The 26,572-nt window shown below is 44.0% G+C and overlaps 1 protein-coding gene across 2 annotated transcripts in view; it reads left to right on the top strand.

The window, feature by feature from the left end:
* TRIM36 (tripartite motif containing 36) overlaps window positions 1-23,069 on the top strand; it is a 55,753-nt gene extending 32,684 nt beyond the window's left edge. For both annotated transcript variants that reach the window (XM_006266874.4, XM_059724926.1), the window contains exons 4-10: window positions 5,042-5,188; window positions 12,134-12,229; window positions 14,191-14,444; window positions 14,977-15,101; window positions 15,957-16,250; window positions 16,592-16,889; window positions 20,458-23,069. In XM_006266874.4, the coding sequence (XP_006266936.2) occupies window positions 5,042-5,188; window positions 12,134-12,229; window positions 14,191-14,444; window positions 14,977-15,101; window positions 15,957-16,250; window positions 16,592-16,889; window positions 20,458-20,812 (1,569 nt within the window). In that variant the 3' untranslated portion in view covers window positions 20,813-23,069. The remainder of the gene's footprint in view (window positions 1-5,041; window positions 5,189-12,133; window positions 12,230-14,190; window positions 14,445-14,976; window positions 15,102-15,956; window positions 16,251-16,591; window positions 16,890-20,457) is intronic.
* Window positions 23,070-26,572: the final 3,503 nt, after the last annotated feature.

A 26,572-nucleotide genomic window follows, 5' to 3' on the forward strand; every position in this document is an offset into this window, starting at 1 on the left:
TCTGGGGGGAGGGTGCAGCTCCCACCACTGTGTTCACCGTGGGAGGGCACGGGGGGCATATGCCCCCAGATCTGCGCAGGGCGAGATAGGCTGCAGCTGTGGGCTGGCGTTGGGGCTGCTCTGGCCTCTTACCCAGCACGTGGGGGGAGTGGGGGTTGGGCCAGGGCTGTGCTTGGGGCATGCAGTGACACTGGGAGGGGGGCTATGGCAAATTTTGGGGAGGCTGCAGCCTGCCTCTGTAGCCCCCTCCTAGCACTGCTGCTGCCCACCCCGAGCGCAGCTTGGCCCAGTCCCCGCTGGGAAGAGCCCTGTGCAGCTCTGGCCCCAGCCTGCACCTACAGTCTACCCCGTCTCGCACAGATCCGGGGATTCACCACCCCCCCATGCCCTCCCAGGGTGAGTGCAGCAGTGGGAGCCGCACCCCCCTGGAGGAGCTGTAGCTCCATCCCGCCCCTGCCCCAGCCCCACTCCTCCCTCATTGCAGGGAGCCTTTATCTGCACCCCCCACACCCCTTCCCTCCCCTTCCCCTTCCACCACAGCAGACTTACATGCTACATGCAGCTCTTCAAGCTGCAGGGCTGCATATCAGAAATCGGATTGGTATTGGCTGATATGCCTCCTTAAAAGTCGGCTATTGGTATCGGCCCCAAAATCTCTATCTGTGCACCGCTACTCAGGGATATGGGATTTCTTCCCTTCCCCTTTTGGCAAGCTTAGAACCGATGAAGTTGAGTTTTATGCTTTTTTTTTTTTCCCTCCCAGTCATAATTCTTGTCTAGCTATTGTAGAAGAATGAAGCTTTCATAAGAAGTTCTGGACTTTGTGTTGTTGTTTGCTTCTGCTTCAGGCTTCACTAGGGAGTAGTAGCAAAGGGAAAGGCACAATGGTTTGCTCAGTGTATAAATAGAACATGGTAATCCCATGATGAATGTAATGGTATAAATGGCTATATTAGAGATTGCTTAGACTTGTATAAATTCAAAATTTTTGCATCCGTGGAACTCTACTCTTAGTATGCCACTGTCTCATGGATGCTGCTGTAAGATAATACTTTGCTTTTAAGACCAGTTTTGCCTTGCATTGAGTTCTGTATAGACCAGATCACGTGTTTTAATTGGGTAAAATGTTCACACTGCAATAGCTGACTTTTAAAGAATGAAACTGTTCACTGGTTCTGGAAATACTTAACCACATACTTTTAAACAGGTAGATTTGCTCATAGGTGAAGCTTTTTACTAACAGCATAGCATTTTCTTTTAGCAATTGTTCTTACATGTACATTGAAACTTAAACATAACTGTAAGATTAAAATCTAGTCATGCCATTTATGGAGAGTGCCAGGTTCTAGAAAATCAAAGCTTACTACGTGGGGCTGCTTTTTATTTCATACACATTTTTAGTCTAACTTGATAAAATTGGTAAGTTCTGTACGACGGTACCTTTACCTAGATTGTTGTAGTTACTTTTACTTTGTAGGTTTTCTAATCTTTCTCCTATAAGCAAGTAAACTGAAGCTAAGTTCAAATAGACATGATTTAATCCTGTTTAGTAATGAAAGATTAATTTTATATGAATTATTTTACTAAATTACTCTTCGCCAAGCTTAATTTTCATTTGTGGTATTCATGCAGTCAGGCAAAATAGAACCATACAATATTAACTTTAGTTGCATAGCTTTGTAAAACTGGTATCTGGTTTTCACTTTTCTCGCCATACTTTGTTTAATTCTGTATGTATTGTGAAGATGGGAAAACTGAATGTATAGGCTCCAACTCATTCAAAGCAAGAGGATCTAGGGAGGCACAGGAGCTTAATTTTCCTGGACTTGGTAGTCTGATTTATATAATGAACAGATCATAGTTAAATTCCTCTTTTAATACAAAGTATTGCATCAAGTAATTGTCATTTAATTATTCCATTTAATAGCATTTTAATTGCATAAAAATAACAGGTAAACATCTATGCTTTTTTATGGGGGGTGGGCCTACTTTATCAGACATACTGGCTATGGCTACATTTTTTTTTTAAGGCCACTAGAAACATTTAAATTATTTTTAGAATTAGACTTTAAATTTTGAAATATGCCATTTAAAAATATTAAGATTTTTAAGATTTAATGCCTATAGGAAATTCACCTTGTAGGCAGATAAAGGAGGAGAGAATTCTGGTTCTCTTGATGCTAATACGGATATGGTTTATTAATAGATTGACATTTTTAGAATGTCAATCTGTGGCGTGAGTGTTTCAATTTATACACTTTCCTATGAGGACAAAATGAGGAATAGTAAACTATATCAAGCCTGTATGTTGACCCCTTAAGGGATATGCTATGACTATGCGCCAGGTTAGATTAGAGTTTTGATCACATGCCTTTTTGTTAGGAGATGATTTGAATGCATGGAGTATTATTATTCTCGTAAACAATGTTCCCAGTCATTCATTTGATTCATTTAAAACCAGACTGAATAATGCTGAGGAATGTGTGTGGTAGGGGTGGGAGAGAGACATACTGTATTATTGTTCCTTGAATTATGACATAGAAGAACAAGATAATCTGGTAGGTCTTCTCCATCTCTTGTTTTTTGAGAGCTATAACTTTCATTTACCAAATGTAGGATAACACGACACAATTATATTTTAAGTTGTATTACAATAGTCAAACAGTTCTGTGAGAAAACAACTTATTCTCGCAACTTGCACACCTGAGTGGGCAAAAAAGGGGCAGAGCAGCATCAGTGTTAGATGCTAAGTAGTGTACATAGACACTGCTTGGCTCTGAACTAGCCGTTATGACTTGGGAAAGGTGGCCTTGGAGTTGTTATATGTAGTTCTGTAAAAACATTGGCTCAGTGTGCAGTGGTGACCAAAAAAGCCTAGTAAAATGTTGGGCATCCAACAATCCAGTAAAGTGTTGGGCAACATTACGAAGACAAAAACAAAACGGAAAAACTTCATCAGTTTCGTCACTTTACTATATAATTCCATGGTACGTGCACATCTTGAATGCTGTGTGCAGTTCTTCACATCTGAAAAAGAAGAATGCAGTAGAACTAAAAATGTACAGAGAGGGCCAACAAAAATGATCAGGAGTATGGAGAGGCTGCTGTATCAGGAGAGACTAGAAGGGGTAGGACTTCTTCAGTTTGGAATGAAAAAGGCTGATCAGGGACCAGATAAAGGTTTGTAAAATCATGACAGGTGTAGATTAAGTGAATAGGGAACTTTCAGTCTCTAAGCCCCAGAATACAAGAATGAGGGGACACCCACTGAAATGATCAGGAGGCAGGTTTAAAACAAACAAGAGAAACTGCCCACACAATGGTAAGTGATGCATTACGTGCACAGATGCCCCTTAAGTCGCTACTAAAGGGAAAGTCTCACACCCCTGTATTTATAGCCTAGATGCCCTCACTCTGTGCCAGTTCTTATCTCTGGCTCTTTTCGCTTTTCTCTTGGTCCAAACACTTGCAGCTTATTCCTTGCCAACTGCAGCTCCCCCCTCCCAAGTTCAGATATCTAGAGCTCCCTCCTTTCTGAGTTTGGGCTTTTCTAGCTCTGGCCATACTGAATTTGAGTATCTTTAACTTACCCTTGCTGAGTACAGCTTGCCCTCTGTTATCTCTGCCTCCCTAGTGAGTTCTAACTTTTTACTCCCCAGCTTGTTCAGCTATAGTTTCTTACATTTTTGCTCACTGCGTCTTTTATTAAGTCATCCAGCAGTCAGTAAAACGTTTTACTCCCAAGGTCCTTTACAATGTCTTAGCATTACTGCAGCCTAGAATAACTGAAACTCCTACATTTCCCAAGTCATAACAGCTAATTTATTGCCCAGTGTTGTGTATGTGCATAGTTAATTTGCAGATATTTTCATCACAGGAGGTTGTAGAGGCAGATAGTATAACCAGGTATTAGATGTATTCATGGAGGACAGCTCCATTAATAGCTACCAAAGGGAACAGACAGGGATATTCTCTGATATACCCAAACCAATAATGACTGACAACAGGGAGGGTATGACCAGGGATGGATTACATGAAAAATTTTCCCTTTAAGGAAGTGGTGCTCAAACTTTCAGTCCTGTGGGTTGGATGAGCGGTGCAGAGATAGTTTGCAGGCCAGATCCCTCTTGGGGTTGGAACACCTGGATCTGGCCCTGCGCCATCTTGGGCTGCCCCTTTCTCTCTAGTATAACACACTAGGCTCCCTATCTCTGGAAATGTGGCCACAGGAGAGCAGCAATTAATGTTGCCACTATTCCCCTGCTGCCAACTTTTTAGACCTGTAGAAATGACATGCCTTCACAGGCTGAGGATTGAGCAAGCCTGCTGTAAAGCATCTACTGCTTCTACTGTCAGAGAAAGGAGACTCAGGTAGACAGACCATTGGTCTAACCCAGTACACTTTTCTTTTTTTTAAACCCTAACATAACAAGCTTAATCAATGTGTAGTGCAACCTGAGTAGATATTTCATTATTATTTCACATTTACCTAACACAATAGAATTTTTCTTTTTCATTTTTTCAGCTATGTTTATTTTTAAACTGATGTTTACAATGTCTGGTTGTATTTATTCTGTGATGTGTTACAAATTGGCATTTTGCTTCTAAAATTTGAATCTTTCCTACATTACATCGTATTCTGCTTTTCGAAACCTCTTAGCTATTTTAGGGAATTAGGTGAGGCACTGGTGAATGAGGCTGGAGTCAGTAGTGCTAAGAGTGTTGTTTTAAGTGTAATAGGACTATTTCTGTCCTTGGCATGAGTGACATGTGTTAAACAGTTCTCTTACATTAGACCAGTAGTATTCAATCTTTTTGCCTGGTGGGCTGAATCCAGCCAGTGGTCCCAATCTGGCACCCAGGGCTGGCATGGCAGGGTTCTACCCAGCCACATGGAGGAGGGTGGGGGGCAGTTGTGTGGAGGAAGGGGGTTTGGGACATGGCCGGGGGAGGGGACATGGCCAGGCCCCAATCCAGCCCTGTGCAGGTTGTTAACATTTCATTCTTCTGAAACACCTGTATTTTAATTTGCTCTTTGCAGATTTTGATGTGCCCAGAACATGAAATGGAGAGGGTGAACATGTATTGTGAAATCTGCAGACGGCCTGTTTGTCATCTTTGTAAACTGGGTGGGTCTCATGCAAACCATAAAGTAACGACCATGAGCAGTGCCTACAAAACTCTCAAGGTGAGACTGTTAACACTTCACTTTGCCTGAGGAAAGGAAAAAATCATTACATCTGTGTATATAAATTGGTGATTTTCAATCAAGGTGCTGCCAGATCTTTTGATGGGGGTACTTCACAATATTAGCATTGTTAGTTTATGTAAACACCTGCATGTGAGTCATAAGATAAACCTAGAGTTTTCAAATAGGAATCCATAGTGCCAAAAACTTTCTGACCTGTTGTGGTCTTTCTGACTTCTTTGCAACAGAAAAATTGCTCTATTACTTTTTTGTAGTCAAGACAGCTAAGAGCTGGCATTTTCCCAGGAGTGATTTGAGTTTAACATGAGGTTGTCTTGAGCTGAAAAAGATTGAGAACCACTGGTTGTAAGGTATTGCGTTCTTGGAATGGTCTCACTTGTAGAAAATGAGACAATATAATTGGAAGATATTTTTATAAACATCTTGGTCAAAAGGCTGTGGCAAAGTGGCACATCCTGTAACTGATTCACTCATGTTTACCTAAAATTATACACCATGTGTTCTGACAGATTTTAAAATTTCATAGAATGAATTCATCTTAGAATCATAGAGAAATGGATTAGACGGCCAACTCCAGTCCCTTCCCCTCCTTATCCCTCTGCTTAAGGCAGGATCATCCCTGTCTAAAACTTGTCAGACAAATATTTGTCTCATCTGTATTCTGATGATGGAAGTTGTACACCCCCTCAAAGCTATCTGTTCCAGTACTTAATCACTCTCCAAGTTGGAAAGTTTGTCCTAATAGTTACCAAAATCACCTTTGTTGCAATTTCAGCCCATTCTTTGGATGCGGATCGGTTGATCACCAGATCATCATCTTTATAACAACCCTTTTTGTATCCAAAAACTTATATCTTCTCCCCGCATTTCTTCTCTTTTCTAGACCAAATAATCCGAATTCTTCCAGTCTTTCCTTATGTTTTTTAGTTCTCTAATTATTTGTATGCAGCACTCCTGTTTAATTAATCCAAATATGCAATTAGCTTTTTTTTCCTTCTTTTTTCTTTTTTTAAGGTAATGTTACACTGACTTGTTCAGTTTGGTCCCTGGCATTTTTGTACAGTACACACAGCCTGGCAAGTCATTCCCTATTTTATACTTGTGCATTTAATTTTTCTGCCCTGAATACAGTACTTGTCATTATTGCATTGCATTTCATTTGCTTTTTGTTTCAAATAGTTTTTAAGTCCTAATACTGTCCACCAACTGTTTGTTACCTGACCCACCTTGATGTCCTTGGAAATTTACTTAAGTATAACTTAAATTCCATTTTCCCAAGTTAGTATTAAAGACATTGAATAGTACTGGACCCAGACCTTACTTTGTGGGACCATCTTCCCTCATGCCTCTATCTAGTAGGACATCAAGTCAGTCCACGACTACTGTTTGAATACAATTATCCAACCAGTTTGTTTTATAGTAGTTTCTAGACCAGTACTTGGCCCTTTTTCAGTCTTCTAGGACCTCTTCCAGTACCATGAATCTTCAAATATCTTCGCCAATGGTCCCACAAAGACTCCAGCTGATTCCCTCAGCACTTATGGATGTAGTCCATCTGGTCCTGATGACGTAGAGTGGCTGAATGTCTTCAAGTGCTCCCTCACCAGTTCAAAACTGACCATTGGTTGTCCCATGCCCCTGCTCCGTGCTCCTGCCTTGGGAGCCACGTGACACCATCTGCCTGCCACTGCCGGACTGCGCTGTGTTCCCTCCCCGCCTGGCGGTGGCAGGCACATGGTGTTGCACGGCTCCTGAGGCAGTGGCAGCAGGGCAGAGAGCCCTCAGCCTGCAGCGGGCAGCCCATCTCCACCCTGTGCACAAATCTGGGGGACATGCATCTCCCCTGCCTCCCCCGGGGTGTGCACAGTAGTGGGAGCCCCCTCTGTACCCCTGGATGAGCTGCCCAGGCTTTGATCATCCCACAACTTGCCTCTGGGCCCCATTCACCCCAGCCCCTGCCCCACTCCCTCCCTCACCGTGGGGGCCTTGATCTGTTCCCTCCCCCCCACCCCAATGCCCCTTCCATCTCCCCCCACTCCTTTCCTTTCACAGACTTACCTGCTGGGAGGTGTGCATGTACATGTACTCACCCCCTCAAATAATATTTTCTCCCTCTGCCAATGGCTAGATCTGGCCTTGCTGTCTGATCCACTTCATTGGGTGAAATGCATGTCACTTGTTGTCTGCCATTCGCAGGAGTATCTGAGCTGAATCCTGGGGGACCAAATCTTAGGAAACCCTGGGTTTCCTCATTTTCAGTGATGTGCCCTGAGTTGGATTCCCTGGGCATGCAGCTCTGCAAATGGAGAAACCTGGGGTTCCCCCCTTTAGGTGAGGTGCATGCCTGGAGAAACCAATTTGGGATGCACTTCTGCAAATGAGAGAACCTGGACAGGTGCTTCTGGGGATTCAAGAACCCAAATTGTGCGTGCCCAGAAAATGTGAATTCTTGGTGCATGCACGATCGGGCCCTGACACCTCCAGCACACCTGCCCAGGTTGTCTGAAGAGCGTAGGAAGCTCTGGCCTGCCCACACTCTCCCACCTTAAAGAAAACTGATGTCCGTGCAAAGATACAGCACAAAGCATGCCCCGTGCAGATCTGGAGGCCCATGCCCACTCCCCTGCCCTCCTGGGCCAGTGGCGCGCAGTGGCAAGAGGCCCCCTCCCCGAACCCTGCGCCCCCTGCCCCAGATGGTAAGCTTGTCCCAGCCCCAATCCCTTCCTCGTTGTGGGGGCATTGATCTGCCCCCCCTTCCCTCCCCGCTCTGTCCACCACAACAGACTTACCAGCTGGAGGCATCTGTGTCCAGCGTGGTGAAGGCTGCTGCCTGTTTAGTTTATGGCTGAATCTCTGAATCGGCGCCAAACCTTCAGATCCAAATCAGCTGAATTGAATCGGTACAGCGATTTGAATCCCTCCGGGAGGCAGAGGGTAGACCACAGTCTCCCTCCAGGCCAAAGGAGGACTCCGGGACCTCCCGCTCTGTCCAGCCAGGGGCATGGACCAAGGTGGTCAAGGGCCCTAAGGCCCGCCGCACCAAGGCCCCTGCCCCGCCAGAGCTGAGCAACAGGTATGTTGCTGCTCCAGCAGAGCCTGCTGAGTTGCCGAATCCCACAGGCAACATGGGCCCAACTGCAGTTCCCGCCCCTGCTCTCCCCAAGACAAAACGTAAGGTGTTTGTTGTGGGAGACTCCCTCCTGAGGGGGACTGAAGGGGCAATCTGCCGCCCCGACCCCTTAGCCCGGGAAGTCTGCTGCTTCCCCGGGGCCCGCGTCTGGGACATTGCAGAGAGGATCCCAAAGCTCCTCCAACCCACAGACCACTATCCCATGCTTCTTATTCATGTGGGCACCAATGACACGGCTCGGAGCGCTCCCAGCCAGGTCATGAGGCACTACAGGGATTTGGGAGCGGGGCTAAAGGGTCTGGGGGCACAGGTGGTGTTCTTGTCGATCCTCCCAGTCTCAGGCTATGGGCTGAGGAGGGAGAGGAAGATCCACGTAGTCAACCAAAGACTGCAGCGCTGGTGTCATCGGGAAGGCTTTGGCTTCCATGACCACAGCCCGCTCTTTGGTGAGAGAGGCAGCGAGCTGCTGCGAAGAGATGGCCTCCACCTCTCTCCCCTAGGGAGGAGGCTCTTCTCAGCCAGACTGGCTGACCTGCTCCACCGGGCTTTAAACTAAGCCCGCTGGGGGACGGGGGGACTACCGTCACTGCTGGCCCGCTGAGCAATCCTTGCAAAGCCAGCGGGTCAAGGCACTTAAGGTAGCCCGCCCCAGCCCTGGTAAAATCTGTGGGCAAGGAAGGAGCCCCCCAGGGGACACTTGCCTGCCTGTACACAAATGCCAGGAGCTTGGGGAATAAGCAGGAGGAGCTCATACTCCTGCTCAATGCAAATAATTACGATGTCATAGGGATAACGGAGACCTGGTGGGACTCCACCCATGACTGGACCACGGGTATAGATAGCTATACCCTGTACAGGAGGGATCGTGTACAGAAAAGGGGCGGGGGCGTAGCTCTCTATGTTAAGGAAAGCTACACATCCCTGCAAGCCAATATTGGCGGCCAGGGTGGACGACTGGAGATCCTCTGGGTTAAAATCCGTGGGGAATATGGCACAGGGGACACAATGGTGGGAGTCTACTACAGACCTCCCACCCAAAGTCCTGAGCTTGACCAGGAGTTTGCCCGGGAACTGGCTGAGGCAGCATGCTCCAGGACCATGGTTGTCATGGGTGACTTCAATTACCTGGACATCTCGTGGGATGATCGCTCCGCAAAATCCGAGTGGTAGCAAAGCTTCCTCTCGTGCGTGGATGACCTCTACCTGACTCAAGAAGTCTATGGGCCAACGAGAGGCAAAGCACTGCTCGACCTGCTACTGGCTACTGGGGATGACCTAGTCGGCGACCTAGTGATCGATGGGAAGCTAAGTGACAGCGACCATGAGCTGATCACCTTCACCATCCACCGAAAAGCTGGCAAGTCAGTCAGCAACACAGAAGTCCTTGACTTCAGGAAAGCCAAGTTTGACAAGCTCAGGAGGCTTGTCAGTGAGGCCCTAAGGGACCATGACCCCAGGGAGAGGGGAGTTCAAGAAGAGTGGTTGCTCCTCAAGGGAGCGATCCTCAATGCACAAGCTAAGTCTATTCCATCTCGGAGGAAAGGCAGCAAGAGGGCACAGCAGCCCTCCTGGCTCTCCAGGGACCTAGCAGACCTTCTGAGGCTAAAAAGAAAGGCCTACAAAGGATGGAGGATGGGAGCCACCTCCAAGGAGGATTATTCTGCACTGGTCCGGTCCTGCAGGGAGCATACCAGGAAAGCCAAGGCTTCAACTGAACTCCAACTAGCTTTGAGCATCAAGGACAATAAAAAGTCCTTTTTCAGATATGTGGGGAGCCGGAGGAAAAGCAGGGGCAACATTGGACCCCTGCTGAACCAGATGGGGCAACTGACAACTGACACCCAGGAAAAAGCCAACCTATTAAATAGGAACTTTGCGTCAGTCTTTCATCAGCCCCATGGGACGCCCATGCCCGCTACAGGGCCAGGAAGTCCGGGTGAGGGTGATCCCCTGCCCTCCATAAATGCTGATTTTCTGAAGGAACATCTTGAGAAGCTGGATACCTTCAAGTCAGCCGGCCCTGACAATCTTCATCCCAGGGTACTCAAGGAGCTGGCGAGCATCATAGCCCAGCCTCTAGCACGGATTTTTGAAAACTCTTGGCGCTCTGGTGTAGTGCCCGAAGACTGGAAGAAGGCCAGTGTGGTGCCTATCTTCAAGAAAGGGAGGAAAGTGGATCCGGCTAACTATAGGCCCATCAGCCTGACTTCTATCCCGGGGAAGATCTTAGAAAAGTTTATTAAAGAGGCCATCCTTAATGGACTGGCCGACGCCAACATCTTAAGGGATAGCCAGCCACGGGTTTGTTGCGGGTAGGTCTTGCTTGACCAATCTCATTTCCTTCTACGACCAGGTGACCTATCACCTGGACAAGGGAGAAGAGATTGATGTCATATATCTTGACTTCAAAAAAGCCTTCGATCTGGTGTCCCATGATCACCTCTTGGAGAAACTGGCCAATTGTCGCCTTGGGTCCTCCATGATCCACTGGCTGGAAAATTGGCTCCAGGGTCAGACCCAGAGGGTAGTAATTGATGAAAGTCACTCATCGTGGTGTCCTGTGACCAGTGGGGTCCCCCAAGGCTCTGTCCTTGGACCCATACTGTTCAACATCTTCATTAATGATGTGGACACTGGAGTCGGAAGTGGACTGGCCAAGTTCGCCGATGACACCAAACTTTGGGGCAAAGCATCCACACCAGAAGACAGGTGGGTGATCCAGGCTGACCTGGACAGGCTCAGCAAGTGGGCGGACGAGAATCTGATGGTGTTCAACGCTGATAAATGCAAGGTTCTCCACCTGGGGAAGAAAAACCTGCAGCATCCTTATAGGCTCGGCAGTGCTACACTGGCTAGCACTATGGAAGAAAGAGACTTGGGGGTCATCATTGACCACAAGATGAACATGAGCCTGCAGTGCGATGCTGCGGCTAGTAAAGCGACCAAAACGCTGGCTTGCATCGATAGATGCTTCTCAAGCAAATCCCGGGACGTCATTCTCCCCTTGTACTCGGCTTTGGTGAGGCCGCAGCTGGAGTACTGTGTCCAGTTTTGGGCTCCACAATTCAAAAAGAATGTGGAGAAGCTTGAGAGAGTCCAGAGAAGAGCCACGCGCATGATCAGAGGTCAGGGAAGCAGACCCTACGATGACAGGCTGAGAGCCCTGGGGCACTTTAGCCTGGAAAAGTGCAGGCTCAGGGGTGATCTGATGGCCACCTATAAATTTATCAGGGGTGACCACCAGTATCTGGGGGAACGTTTGTTCACCAGAGTGCCCCAAGGGATGAAGACTAGGTCGAACGGTCATAAAGTACTATAAGACCGTTTCAGGCTGGACATAAGGAAGAATTTCTTTACTGTCCGAGCCCCCAAGGTCTGGAACAGCCTGCCACCGGAGGTGGTTCAAGCACCTACATTGAACACCTTCAAGAGCAAACTGGATGCTTATCTTGCTGGGATCCTATGACCCCAGCTGACTTCCTGCCCTTTGGGCGGGGGGCTGGACTCCATGATCTTCTGAGGTCCCTTCCAGCCCTAATGTCTATGAAATCTATGAATCACTGAATTGAATCACTGTCCCTCTGAATCGGCCAAATCCGAAGCAAATAGTTGCCACTTTGCACAGGCCTACTGTGCATGTTCCTGTAACCTGCTGCTTTTTGTAATCTAGAGCTATTTAGTGCCTGCAGATATGTAAAGTGAACTCTAGATGTCTGACAGTGGCCGCATGTAAACTATATAAGACAATGAAGATAGAATTCTGTTTCTGATAATTTTTTATTATATTTCAATAGGAGAAGCTTTCAAAGGATATTGATTACCTTATTAGTAAGGAGAGCCAGGTAAAAGGTCAGATTTCTGAACTGAGTCTCTTGATGAAAGAAACACAGGTAAGGATAATTTGATAAGTGGGTTTTTTGCTAGGTATCGTAATGGGGGCTGTTAATATTGGAGTACAGTCATGATTTTCTCTTGTTTACTTTATGGAAATGTGCTGAAACTGAATTCTGTGACTTTTTGGGAGGAGGGGATCTATCAGAACTTTTTATTTTGTGCATTGTATTTGAGGATGATTTGAGTTAAACCTCCTTTGACACAGGTACCTGTCAGAGCTGACTTTAGTGGTGGGCAACATGGGAGACAGCCCAGGGTGCTGCGATCAGGGAGGTGTCATACACACATGCTGCCCAGCTCCTTGGCCCGTTGGATGGAGCCACTGTGTGGCAGGGTATCAGTGCTGGTGACTTGGGGAAAGGGGCAGTGGGGGGCACTGGGTTAGGGTGGAGGATGGCGCCAAAATTCAAGTTTGCCTAGGACACCATTTCCCCTAAGGTCAGCTCTGGTACCAGTCAGGTGTCTGATAATGTCCTTTTGGACTTCTTCAGGGCAGGGGATGTCTTCAGTGTACAATAAGGACCCAGTCCAGATCAGAAGCTTTAAATGCTACTATAACGTATTTAAAGTGGAAAAAATCTAAGACACAGACAGAAGTGCAGCTCCCTGTTATAACTCATGGCACTTTGCAGGAAATGCTCTGAGTTTCAATGATCCTCTGGACCCAACAGAAGTGTGCTATTGAGTGCTGGGTGTTAGGGAATCCAGCTGTTGTTTAGAGCTGTTGTGAGCCTGCAGCTGCTCTCCCCAGAGCCATGCCCCTCTTCCCTGCCAGCCCTGTCCTAGGGGTTCCCCAGGTGGCGCTGGAGGATGGGGCAGGTGGATTGGAGCTTCTCCACCTCAGATGGCTTCAGTACTCCCTCCTGAGTTGGCTGAAAAAACCCGAGACTGAACTCCCTCCTCTCACTTTCCCCCCTCTCATTTTGAAAACAGTCCCCGGGTGGGAAGCAGCCCAGACAAAAATTACTGAGGGCGCTTCATTTTGGAGTGTCTTCATCTGAACCCTTGTGCAATGAGGGTTCAGATTTTCATGGGATTGGACCCTTTTAAAGCACTCTGCACCATTCACTTCTACAGCCATAACCAAACAGAGCACTTTCAGGGGCTAGGTCAGGTGAAAGTTGTCACATCTACTTGCGCCTCTAGTGATTGTCCCCTGCATATCAGGAACCTGATTTGAAAAAGGTCATATTTAAGATTAAATAGGAAAAACATGTACAGTACTGCTAAGAAGAAAAATTCACATATAAGACCAGAAGCAAAACAGAATGAATGAGAAAGAAAGGCTGCCTCAGGTTGTAGGAATGTCAGTTGCTCTTTGATTATGTAGTCTCTAGTCTCCATTTGATTATACAGTGATAGTATGGCAAGAATGAAAGCCATAAATCTAAGGAAATAAAGGAATTTCCTACTTGCGAAATTAAAGCTAGTATCTTTGTTGGGGAAACGGTATAAACTTAAAGAACAGAGGACATGTGGAAATTCTTAAATCCATATTTTTCTGCCCCATAGTGGAAATAATTCTTCTTTTGAATAATAAGCCTGACACAAATGTTAATTACCACAGTAGGAAACTTCTTACTTGAAACATCTCAGTGCTGGAAAAGACTACCAAGTTGAGCTGTTGAGCTTTTATCACATAAATTAAAATGCCTAGTGGGAATGATATAGGGAGAGTTATGCTCTGTATATTTCTGGGATGATTAGAGAAGTATTTTCTTGTTTTATTTTTTGACTATGTTACCATTTTGAAAGGCTAATGACTACTTATGAACTTGTGCACAAAACTCCTTACTCTTTTAATTAAGTGATAAAAAATGGTCTAGTTGCCCATCAAAAATAACTGCATTGTTAGAATTTTTAACTGCTATTTTGAAACGACTTCCCATAAGATTCCACGGTGCTGTAGAATGAGTAAATCTTGGGGATTTTTAATGTACTTTATTTCTTATAATAGTGCAATGGGGAGAGAGCTAAAGAAGAAGCATCTCATAATTTTGACAAGTTGTTTGATGTTTTGCAAGAGAGGAGATCATCTGCTCTCAGGGCAATTGATGCTTCTAAGAATTTAAGACTGGAGAAACTGCAGACTCAAATAGAGGAATATCAGGGACTTCTGGAAAACAATGGCCTTGTAGGATATGCTCAAGAAGTGCTTAAAGAAACAGACCAATCTTGCTTTGTTCAAACAGCAAAACAGCTTCATGTCAGGTATTTACATTTTAAAATGCACTTAAATTTTAGATGCACTTTAAAATAGTTGTCATGGCATGTGTTTTTAAATATTGCTAGGATGTTGTTTGACAAAATACTGGATGTAACTGATGCTTATTTTGCAGAGGTTAATGAACCCAGATTTATGGTGCGGATAACTTTTATGTTGAATTATAATGTAGAAAACACACAGAGGTGAACCTTTCTCTTGATATAAATGGTGGGAAATTCATCCATCAGAAAATGGTTAAGTCAAAAGGTATTGTGCCATAGTAAGGGACTATTGCAAAGTTGTTGGGGCTAGATTAGATTATGCTATTACTAATTATTCACATATGTTTTGTTTCCTAAACTGTTTTTATGGATGCTTATCTACAGACACCTCCACTTGTCAGATTTATTGGGCTATTTTGGATTTATCATGTTGCAAGATGGATGACATTTTGGGCCAGAATTTTCATCTGGTTTTTGTTACTATACTGTGGTATTAAATAAACATTAGTATTTATTTATCTCTGTCGTTTTTTAGAATACAGAAAGCTACTGAATCTCTGAAGAGTTTCAGACCAGCAGCTCAAGCTTCTTTTGAAGACTTTGTGCTTGATACAACCAAGCAAGAGGAGACTCTTGGAGACTTGTCTTTTTATTCCAGTGGTAAGTTGCAGAAGTAATGGCAGTCTCGCTTACTCTTTCTTGATCTGGGGATCAGTGATTAATGCTAACGCTGGAAGGAGCCTATGTATTAGGAAAGGTTCATAGTCCACAGCCTTGGAGAATTCATTGTCTCTTCTTTGCTTCTCTCTGACCCTCGCAAAGCTATTTCCCTGCAAGAAGTGATAGAAAAGCTCTTTGTGGTGAGAGACAGCTCTGCTGTTCTCTCTAACAAAGCACTCTAAAATTTCAGTCTTACTTTTGCAGTTTATAATGAGAGCAAGTACATTTAGTACTGCTTCTGAAAAAATACAATGATGGAAGAGAGTTGTGATCATAATATGATACTGTCCAATAAGGGAGTGGAGGGGGAAGACCACTAAATATAGTATACATGTTAATATTGCAGGCTTAAGTTTTGGTAAATATGCAGTAGAAACCTAAGGTAAACTGGCACTGAAAATTATTTTGAATAACCACAACAGACATTTGCTTTTAGAAGTAAAACACCATAAAAGCTTGCTTAAATAGCTGTTTGCTAATAAGTTAGTATTAGGACTGTTTTTTATTGTTTGGAAGTGTTTGATAGGATTTTGGTCATATTTGGTCTAACTAGAAGGTTTTGATCCCTCAAGTGACAGGTAAGGGGCATATTGTGGTTTTTAAAATGTACTGTAGATACTTGACTTTTCAAATGTTTATATAAGAAGTACTGAACTTAAACAATAAGTACAGAAAACAGGAGGAACATTAGTAAAACATGGATTTGCAATGCCCACCCCAGAAAACTCTTCATTGCATTCATTGTAAATCATATGTCATGTAGCCTTTGACCAATATATAAAACTTCTATTCCAGGTCTAGATGTACCAGAGATCAATGAGGAGCAGAGCAGAATGTATAATAAAGCTTTGATCAGTTGGGAGCAGCCAGGGAAGGCAGAGTTAGCTGATACCTATATCCTTGAATATCGTAAGCTTAATAGAGAAGAGGAGAATGCAATGTGGCAGGAGACTGAAGTCTGCAACAGAAGTAAAGTAATCTCTGACCTTGATAACAACAGCAGCTATGCCTTTAGAGTCCGAGGCTATAAAGGGTCTATCTGTAGCCCGTGGAGTAGGGAAGTTATCTTGCACACACCTCCAGCTCCAGGTATAGTATGCTTTTTGCCTTGTCCATAAACAATTGTATCAATACACAGCACCTACAATTTATTTCTAATGCAGCCATTTTCAATCCGTACTTAATTTTGTTATCATCCTATGTGTGTACATTTGTTGAAAGTATTATGTTAATGAAATAATTAAAGTTGCAAATAATTGTAAACGTCCGATAGTAAGCAATCTACTGTTTCTTGAATTGTAATCCAGTAGTTTGCGTTTAAAAAAAAAAAAAATTCCAAGACGTGCTGGCACAAGGAATAGGTTAAGTATCAGAAATATGGTCAACTATTGTGCTAATATAAATGTTTGGTTTTTGGGTGGGTTTTTTAGTCTATAGTTTTCTCTTTGATGACAAGTGTGGCTACAACCAAGAACGTCTTGTGCTGAATGCAAGGAGAAACTCTGTGGAAAGTCGGGCTGGATTTCCTCTGCTGCTAGGAGCTGAACGTATCCAAGTGGGGTGTTACGTGACTCTTGACTACATCATCGGAGACACAGGAATCACAAAAGGGAAGCACTTCTGGGCTTTTCGTGTGGAATCCTATTCATACCTGGTGAAAGTGGGAGTTGCATCTAGTGCTAAAATACAAGAGTGGTTCCATAATCCCCGTGATGTAACCAGCCCAAGGTAAATGGTAGGCTGTTGTCTAAGATGAGATAGGAAAACTAGGTGTGGCTTTTTGTTGGCTTTTTTTCAGCCAGTAAATTAAAGTAATTTTTTTCCCCAGTAAATTTTTAATTAGTAGAACTAAGATGTGACCCTATTTCACAGTGCTTCTAATGTTTCCTTTCTCTTCCCTCATCTTTCCACAAGCTACGTACCTCTGTGTTTTCAGTCAGCCTGTGTTTTATAACCAAATGATAGAGGCTAAATTACCAGTTGGTGACACAGTTTGGTCCCTCATCAATATTAGGAATATTTGCAGAGTAGAGCTCACGTGCCATTCTTGTTGGGTATGTATTGCTCTGGGGAAGAATACCAAAGGTCAAATGCATAGGGAAGTCTGGAAAGTAATTCAGTTGCCATAACTTACACTTTCTGTCCTCACTCTTTTGTTTGGGTTCTCCTAAATTTTAATGTTAAGCCATTAATGCATTTCCTGGGAAGCTGAGTCAGAACTGGTATAGTGGGCCTGTAAGTGAAGCAAGTGACAGATACCATTTTATTTAAGTGTAAGCTCCAATAATCTATCCTCTAGTGAAAGTTCACCATTCTTAAATCATTGTAGATGTTCAAAACTTTAACTGATAAATGGCTGTAAGTGGAGTTGTGATACTTGCTTATATATATGCCTGTTGGGTTTATTGTTTAGAAGATAATTCAGAGATCACTTGGGAAGGGATGTCAGTGTGGGTGCAGGTATGTTTGTGAAAAGAATGGTGTGGTCTTTTCTAGAGGTGCACAGATATATTGGTCCATGTAGTATTGGCAACGATAAAAAGGAAAATTTACCTTTTATCAGCAATCGGCTTTTTTTGGCTGGTGTGGCTGATAATGGCACCAATAAATGCCACTTGCATGTGCGCAGCTGCAGCATGCATGTGGCCAGGAATGCAGCCCAGTAGTTTGGAGACCAGTGTCCAGCTGGTAAGTCTGTGGGGGCATGAGGGGGGGCAGATTGAGGCCCCCATGGTGAGGGAGGGAGGGGGCTGGGGCAGGGGCAGGGGCAGGTGCTGCCCAGCCGTGGCAGGATGCAGGATGGAGCTGTGGGCAGCTTGTCTGGGTGTGTAGGGGGTCAGGGAGGAGGGGCGGCTCTTGCTGCTGCGCACACCCCCGGTGGAGTCATGGCAAGCATGTGCCCTCTGGATTTGTGCTCGAGATGAGGGTGGGCTGTGTGCTATCGGCTTGGGGCTGCACCAGTTTCTTCCCGGCAGAGTGGCTGGGCTGGGGCTGCACTCAGGGCACGGAGGGCAGCAGCAGCACTGGGAGGGGACTATGGGATGGCTACCACAGATTTTGGGATGGCTGTAGCCCATCCCGTAGCCCCCCTTCCCAGTGTCATTGCCACCACCTGCCCTGAGCGCAGCCCTGGCCCAGCCCCACTTCCAGGAAGAGGCTGGTACAGCTCCTGGCCCCAGCCCCCAGCAGGCAGCCTGCCCTCACCCCATGCACAAATCCAGGTGTCACATGCCCCCCATACCTCACCCGGGGGTGTGTGCAGCGGTGGGAGCTGCTCTCCACCCCCTGGTATCCCTGGAAGAGCCGCCTGTGGCTCCATCCTGTGCCCCACCCTGCTCTGGCTAGGCAGTGCCTGCCCCTGCCCCAGCCCCACTCCCTCCCTCACTGTGGGTGCCTTGATCTACACCCCTATGCCCTTTCCCTCCACAGATTTACCAGCCGGATGCTGTTCTCCAGGCTGCATATCAGCAATTGGATCGGTATTGGCTGATATGGCTGGTTGGCTGTTGGTATCAACCCAAAAAATCTGTATCGGTTCACCCCTACTCTTTTCATCACCTCTTGATATACGTTCTGGTTTTTCTGCACAAGGAAGCACCGTGGCAGTAAAAAAAACTTAATTTCCTGTAAAGCCATATTGTAAACTTCCCTCCTCTTGTCAATACTCTGATCCCTTGCTATCAAAGGGAAAACCCAAACTAATATCAAGGTATCAGATAATGGTTAGGAAAAAGCAGTTATTGTATGTGCACATGTGTATTTTTAGTAATTCCTGTTGCCTTGCTATGTGCTGTTGAGTTAATGGTATTCTGTCTACTTATAGGTAATCAAGCAGTTGATAAATGAGTAGGTATTTCCCTCCCTTTGCCAGGCTTCCTCTCTGTAGTTTAACAGAAAGTCTTTATCTGGTTAGTATTAATTACCCTTGGGTCAAGCTGACAAACTGTTCTTCATGTTATCTTAGACATGAGGCTGAAAAAAGAGGAGGAATAGGAATTAAAATAGGAATTATTCCACTTATTTTTATATCCATTTTATGTATGCTGGAAGGAAGGGGTCGTTTAAAATATAGACTTGAGCACAGTAGTTAAATGTCGAGCTGCAGGCATAATCCTGCAGGCCCTTTACTGATCTGCTTCTAGGATTGATGCAGTTGGTCTCATTCGGCTGAGGAGGTTCTGCCAGAACTTGTTACTCAGTACTGCTACATCTATCTAGACTGATTTTGTTGTTGTTGTTTTAAAGGCATAGTGCTGATTAGCACAACACCTAGCATCTCTTAATCATTAGTGACTCTGGCTTTGTAAGAACTCTGTTGGGGATAGAACGACTTGACCGATGTTACAGATTGGAAACAAACATCAATATTGTGATTTGTCCACAGTCTCTTTTAGAGCAGGAGACTGAATGCAGATGTCCTGTGTCCTAGACACAGCAACACCTGGAACTCCTTACAGGTAGATTAAAGCTAACAAGGATATTCCCACCAGCGCTAGTAACACCTTAATTCAGGGAACACCTACACAGCATGTCAGTTAGGATCTATTTTATCTAGCATAGATAAGGATTTCAAAGATAAGCCAAAAGTGTGGGTTTCAGCACAAGCCAGCAATTGGGATTTGTGGCATGACTCATGGTGGAGCCTATTCTGGTGGATGGTCTTTGTCGCCCTCAGCTGTAACCTGGCCTTCACTGATACCAGGGATACGCTAGCTGAGGTAGTGTCACACCCTCACTTGTATTAGAAATGTGTTGTGGTGCTCTATCATCTTATGATGATTTGTACTATAAAATACTTGTTATAATTAGGGTCCTACCAAAATCACGGTTTGCAGATTTTGTGAAATCCGCGAAATCTGTAGGGAGAAAAAAACCCCAACTTACTGAAAATAAAATATTGGCTCCCCAGAGGGAGCCGGCAGTCCTTAGGGTGCTGCGGGGAAAGAGGGGGAGGGGGTTCTGCCCACTCGAAGGGCTGCTGGCAAGATGAGTGCTGCCCCTGCCCCTCACTGCTGATTGGCTGGAAGGGCTACCCATCATGTGGCCCTGTCCCTTTCCACCAATTAGCAGTGAGGGGGCAGGGCTGCAAGATGGGCAGTCCTCACAGCCAATAAGAGGCAAGGGGCAGGGCCATCAGGGACCCTCAGCTAATCAGAGGAGTGGGGGCACCACCACGTTCTGCTTGTGAAAGTGGTGGGCAGCTGTCCCAATTTCAGTAGATCCCTAGTTTTAGTAGAACATATTAAGAACTCTCTCAGCCTTTCAGATTTCAGACAATGCTGCTGTTCTGTTCTAGGTATGAGCAAGACAGCGGTCATGACAGTGGGAGTGAAGATACCTGCTTTGAATCATCTCAGCCTTTTACATTGGTTACTTTAGGCATGAAGAAATTCTTTATTCCCAAGGCACCTACTGCTCCCAAAGATTCTGCCAACAGGATTCTTCCCATGCCGTCTTGTATAGGAATCTGCCTGGACTATGACAAAGGCAAAGTTGGATTCTATGATGCTGACCACATGAAATGCCTTTATGAGCGCCAGGTAGATTGTTCGGGTACAATGTATCCAGCATTTGCATTAATGGGCAGTGCAGGGATTCATCTTGAGGAGGCCATCACAGCAAAGTATTTGGAATATCCAGATGACGTGTAGTGCATATCTCTACAAATTGCTGTTTTGAGATCAGAAATGAAAGCGGAAGGATCTGCCTTAGCATAAATTCTTGAATAATTACATCCTGTTTAAGTGTTCTTGTCACACTCAGGCTTTTTGGTCTTATTTTTTTATGCACAAAACCAAACATGATCTAATCTCTCTACCAACTCTCTAGAGGGGACATGACCTTCTATTCACTGTGCTGCCTTTTTGTTGTGTGGTAACCCACATTCCACAAATTTATGAAAAAAAAGTTTTATTAGCAACCTGGTTGCTTTACTTGACCTAGGAACCTGCCTTTTATGCAAGTTAAATCATCTATCTAGTTGGTACTGTTGACATCACATTCCATTTTTTAATGGAGTAAGACCCACATAGTCTATTTTATTGCTGTTGTTTTCTGTATATGCTCTTCATTTTAAAAGAAGCCTGTCTGAATGAGTTTGAGGAGTTCTTGTAACTAAATCCTAAGCAACACTGAGGTTTGCACCAGCTGAAAGTACAAAGCACTAGGATATCAAAACTACAGTTGAACCTGGCTTGTATTTGAAAGGGGAAAATAATATTAAAAGAATGGTATCACATAGCCTATAATCACACTAAGTGTATAAAATGATGACCTGTAAAACTGGTGTATAGCTCTTCTATTAAGAGCTCTTACTATTCCAGGGTTTTAGTATAGACTGGATAAAATATATTGAGAAGTGCAATTTGTCTTGAAATATTTGATTTCATTGTCTGTGTAACTATGGGCATCTATAATAATGGTACTTGGTCTTTTTCTGCGCAAAAAATAATTGAATAATTGTCATAAGTGATAAAACATAAGCAACTTTTAAATTTAAATTAATTCAGGTATTTCTGTTAATAAATATTTTATAAGTTAACTTTGGATCCAATAAAGGAATGTTTTTAATAAGAATAAGTTAAGAAAATGCACTGATTAAGTTTGAGATTTTTTTTTTTTTTTTGCCTTAAAGTGTCTTTAGTTTAAGTGTCTATTCCTGTTCCATTAAACTCTGATGATTATCTGTGTGGTAATGATTGAAAGGAATTTGTGCAAAAATGACTGAAGTACCTGCATTGTTGGTTTTAGTCTAGTTTGTGAAAGATGAACCTGCTGTGGAAAATAATTCTGAAACAAATGTCTAGTGCTCTGTTTTGATTGTGATAGTAATTTTGCTGGCTGTGTATGGAGTAAATTTACAAGCTGTGCTATCTAAGTACAAGTATATGAATTGGAATTTAAATACTGCAGCATTTTTGATTGAGGATATTGGGGTCATTCTGGATCATAAGCATAAAGCATATTAACTTTATTTTGCATTAATTTAATATGTACCACCTATGCAATAACTTTATTAGACAGGGGATTGATAATACTTTAAAATCCCAGTATGTTTGTCAATTAAAGTATGACCCAGCCAGGGAACTTCTGGTGTATGCATTTCCTTATTTGAGTTGAACATTGATTGATTTGGCACTGGGCATTACTTGAATATTTCAGACACATTCAGTTTGATAATACATGGTGCTTACTCCAGTTTAATAAATGCAAATATACTATCATCAGGTATATGGAAGTAAATGATTTCTTTTTAACTACAAAGGGAAGAAAACAGTTCAGTGATACTTGCCTGCCTCTAAGTGTTTGTTTGTTTTTCAAAACTTGTTTCTTCCTACAAAATAGCACTTTACAACATAGACTAAGCTAAGAATTTGTGGTGGTTGAGTGGATCTGTGCAATATAGTTGTTTTAAAACCATTGGTGACTACTGTGTGATCTCAAAGCTTTGTGCAGGTGTAAAAAAAATCACAAAATGTTTTTTTCATAATATATTTAAAGCTTTAACAGGAAGGCCTTGTTTAAAAATATTCTGTAATGTAAATGTAACTTCACTTTGGCTTTTTTAAAAATAAAAACTTAAATGTAATAGTTGGGTCACTCACATTCTTATATCCTGGCTTTAAACTGTGTTGCTGATAGATGCAAAAAATGACTGACATTCTTAGTAGAAGTAGTTTGTCCTGTTTAACAACAGTAAATATCTGGGCATTATAACAGTATGTTAAGTACTCATGGAGCCCTGGTTATTAGTTTTTTGGTATAGCGGATGAGTCTATTCTGAATTCTTTGTGATTGCTTTTTGTTTGAATTGTATGCCTGAAAATTGACTTCCCCTAAGGTGTACACCATGAAAATCGGACGTTAAGAATTCCACCTGTATAAAGTTTCAGTACTTTCATGTTTTTATTCTGAGTTGCTCAGTCTCTTTCTTTCTGTTGGGGCCTCTTATGTGCATCTGTGCCCACTGATGGCTCTAGTCCCAAATACACTGTATAATTGGTGAATTGTGAAAAATGTTAACATGGTCACTCCTTGGTCAGAAGTTTGGGTTATATTCCTCTTTAGGAGTTGGGCTGTGTTCCTCACAATTAGAGTTGGAATCCGTCGAGAACAATGAGAGCCTGTCTGGCTAAAGTAAATGACTCTCTATGCCCCTTCAAGAAGGCAAGAAGGTTGTTTGCTAAACTTGAACTATCTCAAAACAGACCATACTCTGTTACAGGCAACATTATGCTCTTCTTCGTGGGGTCATTTGTGTTAATATGTTGTAATTCTTTGTTTAAATAGCCTTAACATACCTGAATTAGGAGAAATACCACCCTAATAAAAATGTTAGGGAAGGGGAAGCAGTTGTATGAAAGTCACTGTTTGTATGCTTCCTGAGAGGAACACAAGGAAGTGGAGGTAAAGCTTGCTGGCATATTATAAAGCATGTGCTTTGAGGAGCATATTCAGAAATGTCATGGTGTCTAACTTTTTTTTTTTTTTACTCTAACAGTTTTGTTAATTCATTTTTTTAAGACTTAGGAAAACACCACTATAAATGCCTGTCTGTGTGAGAGACAGCTAATATGAGACTCTGGTGCACATTGAAAAAAGTGGCTTTGACTTGGCCTGAAGAACATTTCTAGCTCCTTGGCACTATAATAAGGCTTTTTGTGTATTTATTGCCCAACCATAAACATTACACTTGGCAAATCCAGCTTTACATGAAAGGATTCACTTGTTTAGCTGGCCTGCCTTGTTTGACAGGCTCCATTCTTGTTATTTTGTTTTTTTTTCCCTCTTGCTTCTACTTTCTCTAAAGGAACCCTTTAGACAAAAAGTGTGTGTCTGTGTGTAGGGGATGGGGGAACAGTGCTTTTTAAGTGATCTGAAAAGCATATAGCTGGGGGCATATCTCCACCTTTCCAGCTGTCTATTTCCATACTCAGAAGCTACCAGGAATTCAGATGGTCCGAATCAGTGCTGTGCCCATGTCACTCCTATTTTCTTGCAGCGTTAGGAGTCTTCATTCCTCTTCCCTAAGTCTATGTGGCAGCTGCAGCAGAGAAAAGAGGGGAGAGCGGAGCTGCCCTGAGCTGCTGGGGGTTTTTTTCCCTTCTCCCTTTAGAATAATACTATCATGGGGTGGGATAACTGCCTTTATACACCAACCCTAGCTGACTGCCAACTCCACTGACCTGACTTCTGGTGCATTGCAAAATTGTATTAATGCAATTTAAATTGGCCATAAGAACTGGAGTAAAACTTAATTTTAGTCCCTTTCTGTATCAAAACAAAACAAAAGCATAGGCAAAGCCATATTTTTAAATTTAAGTAGTAAATTAAGATGAGAACTGCTTGTGAACTATGACCTCTGCTTAAGAAATACTAGAAATGAGTGAATGCTATTTATGTTTAGACTCTTATGCTAGTAACCCTATTACCCACCTAATTACAAAGTATACAATGAAGTACTGCTGTTCTTCCATCAAGAAAGGGAGAACTCTTCAGCTTCTTTCTCATGAAATGACTAGGAAGACCACAAAATAGTGTGAGCATACTTCCGAATCAGTCAGTTCAGGCTGGCTATAACACTTCTAGCTATCCACTAGCACAGATGTCTTATGTGCTTGTAATTAGTATTGAGATCCATATCCAGGGTTTTGCTCAATACAGAGACCCAGTCTGCAATACAGTGTTCTGTTGGAAAAGGGTTTAGATTGTCCACATTCAAAGGTACTCATTGAGGGCAGAGCCTCCTTTTTTTGTGGTCAGAGTGATTTCATTTCTCTCTTGGAGATTCTGCCACCATCTGGCAGCCAGCAGAAGATACGTGTAGGCACTGTCCCTTCTGCTAGCTTTAGAGAGCTCTTTAGTAGTCGCTGTTCTCCCAGACAGCACTTTGTGCTCTGCTAGTACAGCTGCTGTATCAGAGCTGTGCACGTCCTGGGGAATGACCAGGATGTGGTTGGTCAAGGCTTGGCCATAGAGGGTTACAACTCGGGGAATCAGGAGCAGACAAGGTCCAGATTAAATACAAGTCAGGATTAGGAGCACGCAGGGCAGGAGACCAAGTTCAGTAAAGTACTGAAATGTTGCTAGTCAGGGGGGCTTGGAGCAGGTGATTCTAGCTGTAAGGGACAAGGGTGCAGGTGATTGCTAAACTAAAGTCAGGAGCCCACTGTCAGAAAACAGGTCTTGATTGGAATCAGGTACACGGGGGTGAGAAAGGTGTGGGGAGAAATCGGGAACTGGCAAATCTAGAGTTAAAGGAGTCAGGAGCTGGAATCGGGACACTAAGAACAAGGAGTCAGAAACCCGGAGCTCGGGGTGCTACTTTAAACTGTAGTAGGAGTGAGACTACTGCAGGAAAAGAGGAAAAGTAGTCTTCTGGCACACTAGTCGCTGGGGGATCTGGCTTCGCCTTCTGGAAAATCATCAGCCCAAAAAGGGCTGCAACAGTGAAATTTGCTGGTAGGAGAACGCCAAAAAAAAATGCCACTGCTGGTGGTCCAGTAGCAGGGTCTCTGGCCTTTTAAACATAAAGTTACCGGTTCAAGATCCTAGTCTCGTCCAGCTGCACTGCTCCTCCTGGCAAGGGGTGGTAATTTTGTTTTTAAATTTTCCCCAGTCCTCAGGCATGGGTATGTAAAGACTTGGATCCCAGCAAAAGTCCCACAGAGAAGGCTCCAGGCCTGGGCCCTGCAGCTTACTTTCTTCCCCCAAGCATGAGGTTGAAGCTTGAGATTGCAATCTTGGCTAACTTGTATGTCTGTCCTAGCCAGTAAGTTTCTCCCCACCTTCAACAGACAATGGTTATTGTGGGGTCCCAGAGGGAGAGAGCTCCCAGAATTGGACTCTGGGTAGTGCAGGCTCTCAGCTGCATCCTACTAGCAGCTGGCCATAAGCACTCTCCTCCTCAGTGCCTTGCTGGGGTGAGGTGCTGGCTTAGCTCTGTGGCTGGTCAGGCTGGATTATTTTCCCCCCCCCCAACCCCATAAGCAGAGTGGTGCTTGGCTCCTCAACCTGCCTGACTACTGCCACAGCAGGGGGTGCAAAGTTGCAGTAGCATCTTGTGTAGATGTTCCCCATGAGGACCTGTGTGTCTCCTTTTTTCAGTTTCTTTTGTCTACCTAGGAAGCCTTCCTTCCACTCTAGAGCACCATGCTTTCTGCTATATGACTAAAAGAAAAGGGCTTAGGAAAAACTGACAAAAAGACTTTCCTTCCTACTTTGGAAAAATACCAAACTGCTGAGATCCAAGTCCTTATGTACCCCTATATCATAAGGTAACCTCTGATATCTCTCATATTTGTCTAGCTCCTCAACAGTGGAATTTGTTCTCCCTTCTTTCCGCTTTAGCTACCTCTATAAAACTTTGTCTTTTTTAATACACTTGCTAGAGTCTGCAAAAGGAATAAGCC

This window comes from Alligator mississippiensis, chromosome 3, assembly GCF_030867095.1.
Source record: "Alligator mississippiensis isolate rAllMis1 chromosome 3, rAllMis1, whole genome shotgun sequence".
Lineage (NCBI taxonomy): Eukaryota > Metazoa > Chordata > Crocodylia > Alligatoridae > Alligator > Alligator mississippiensis.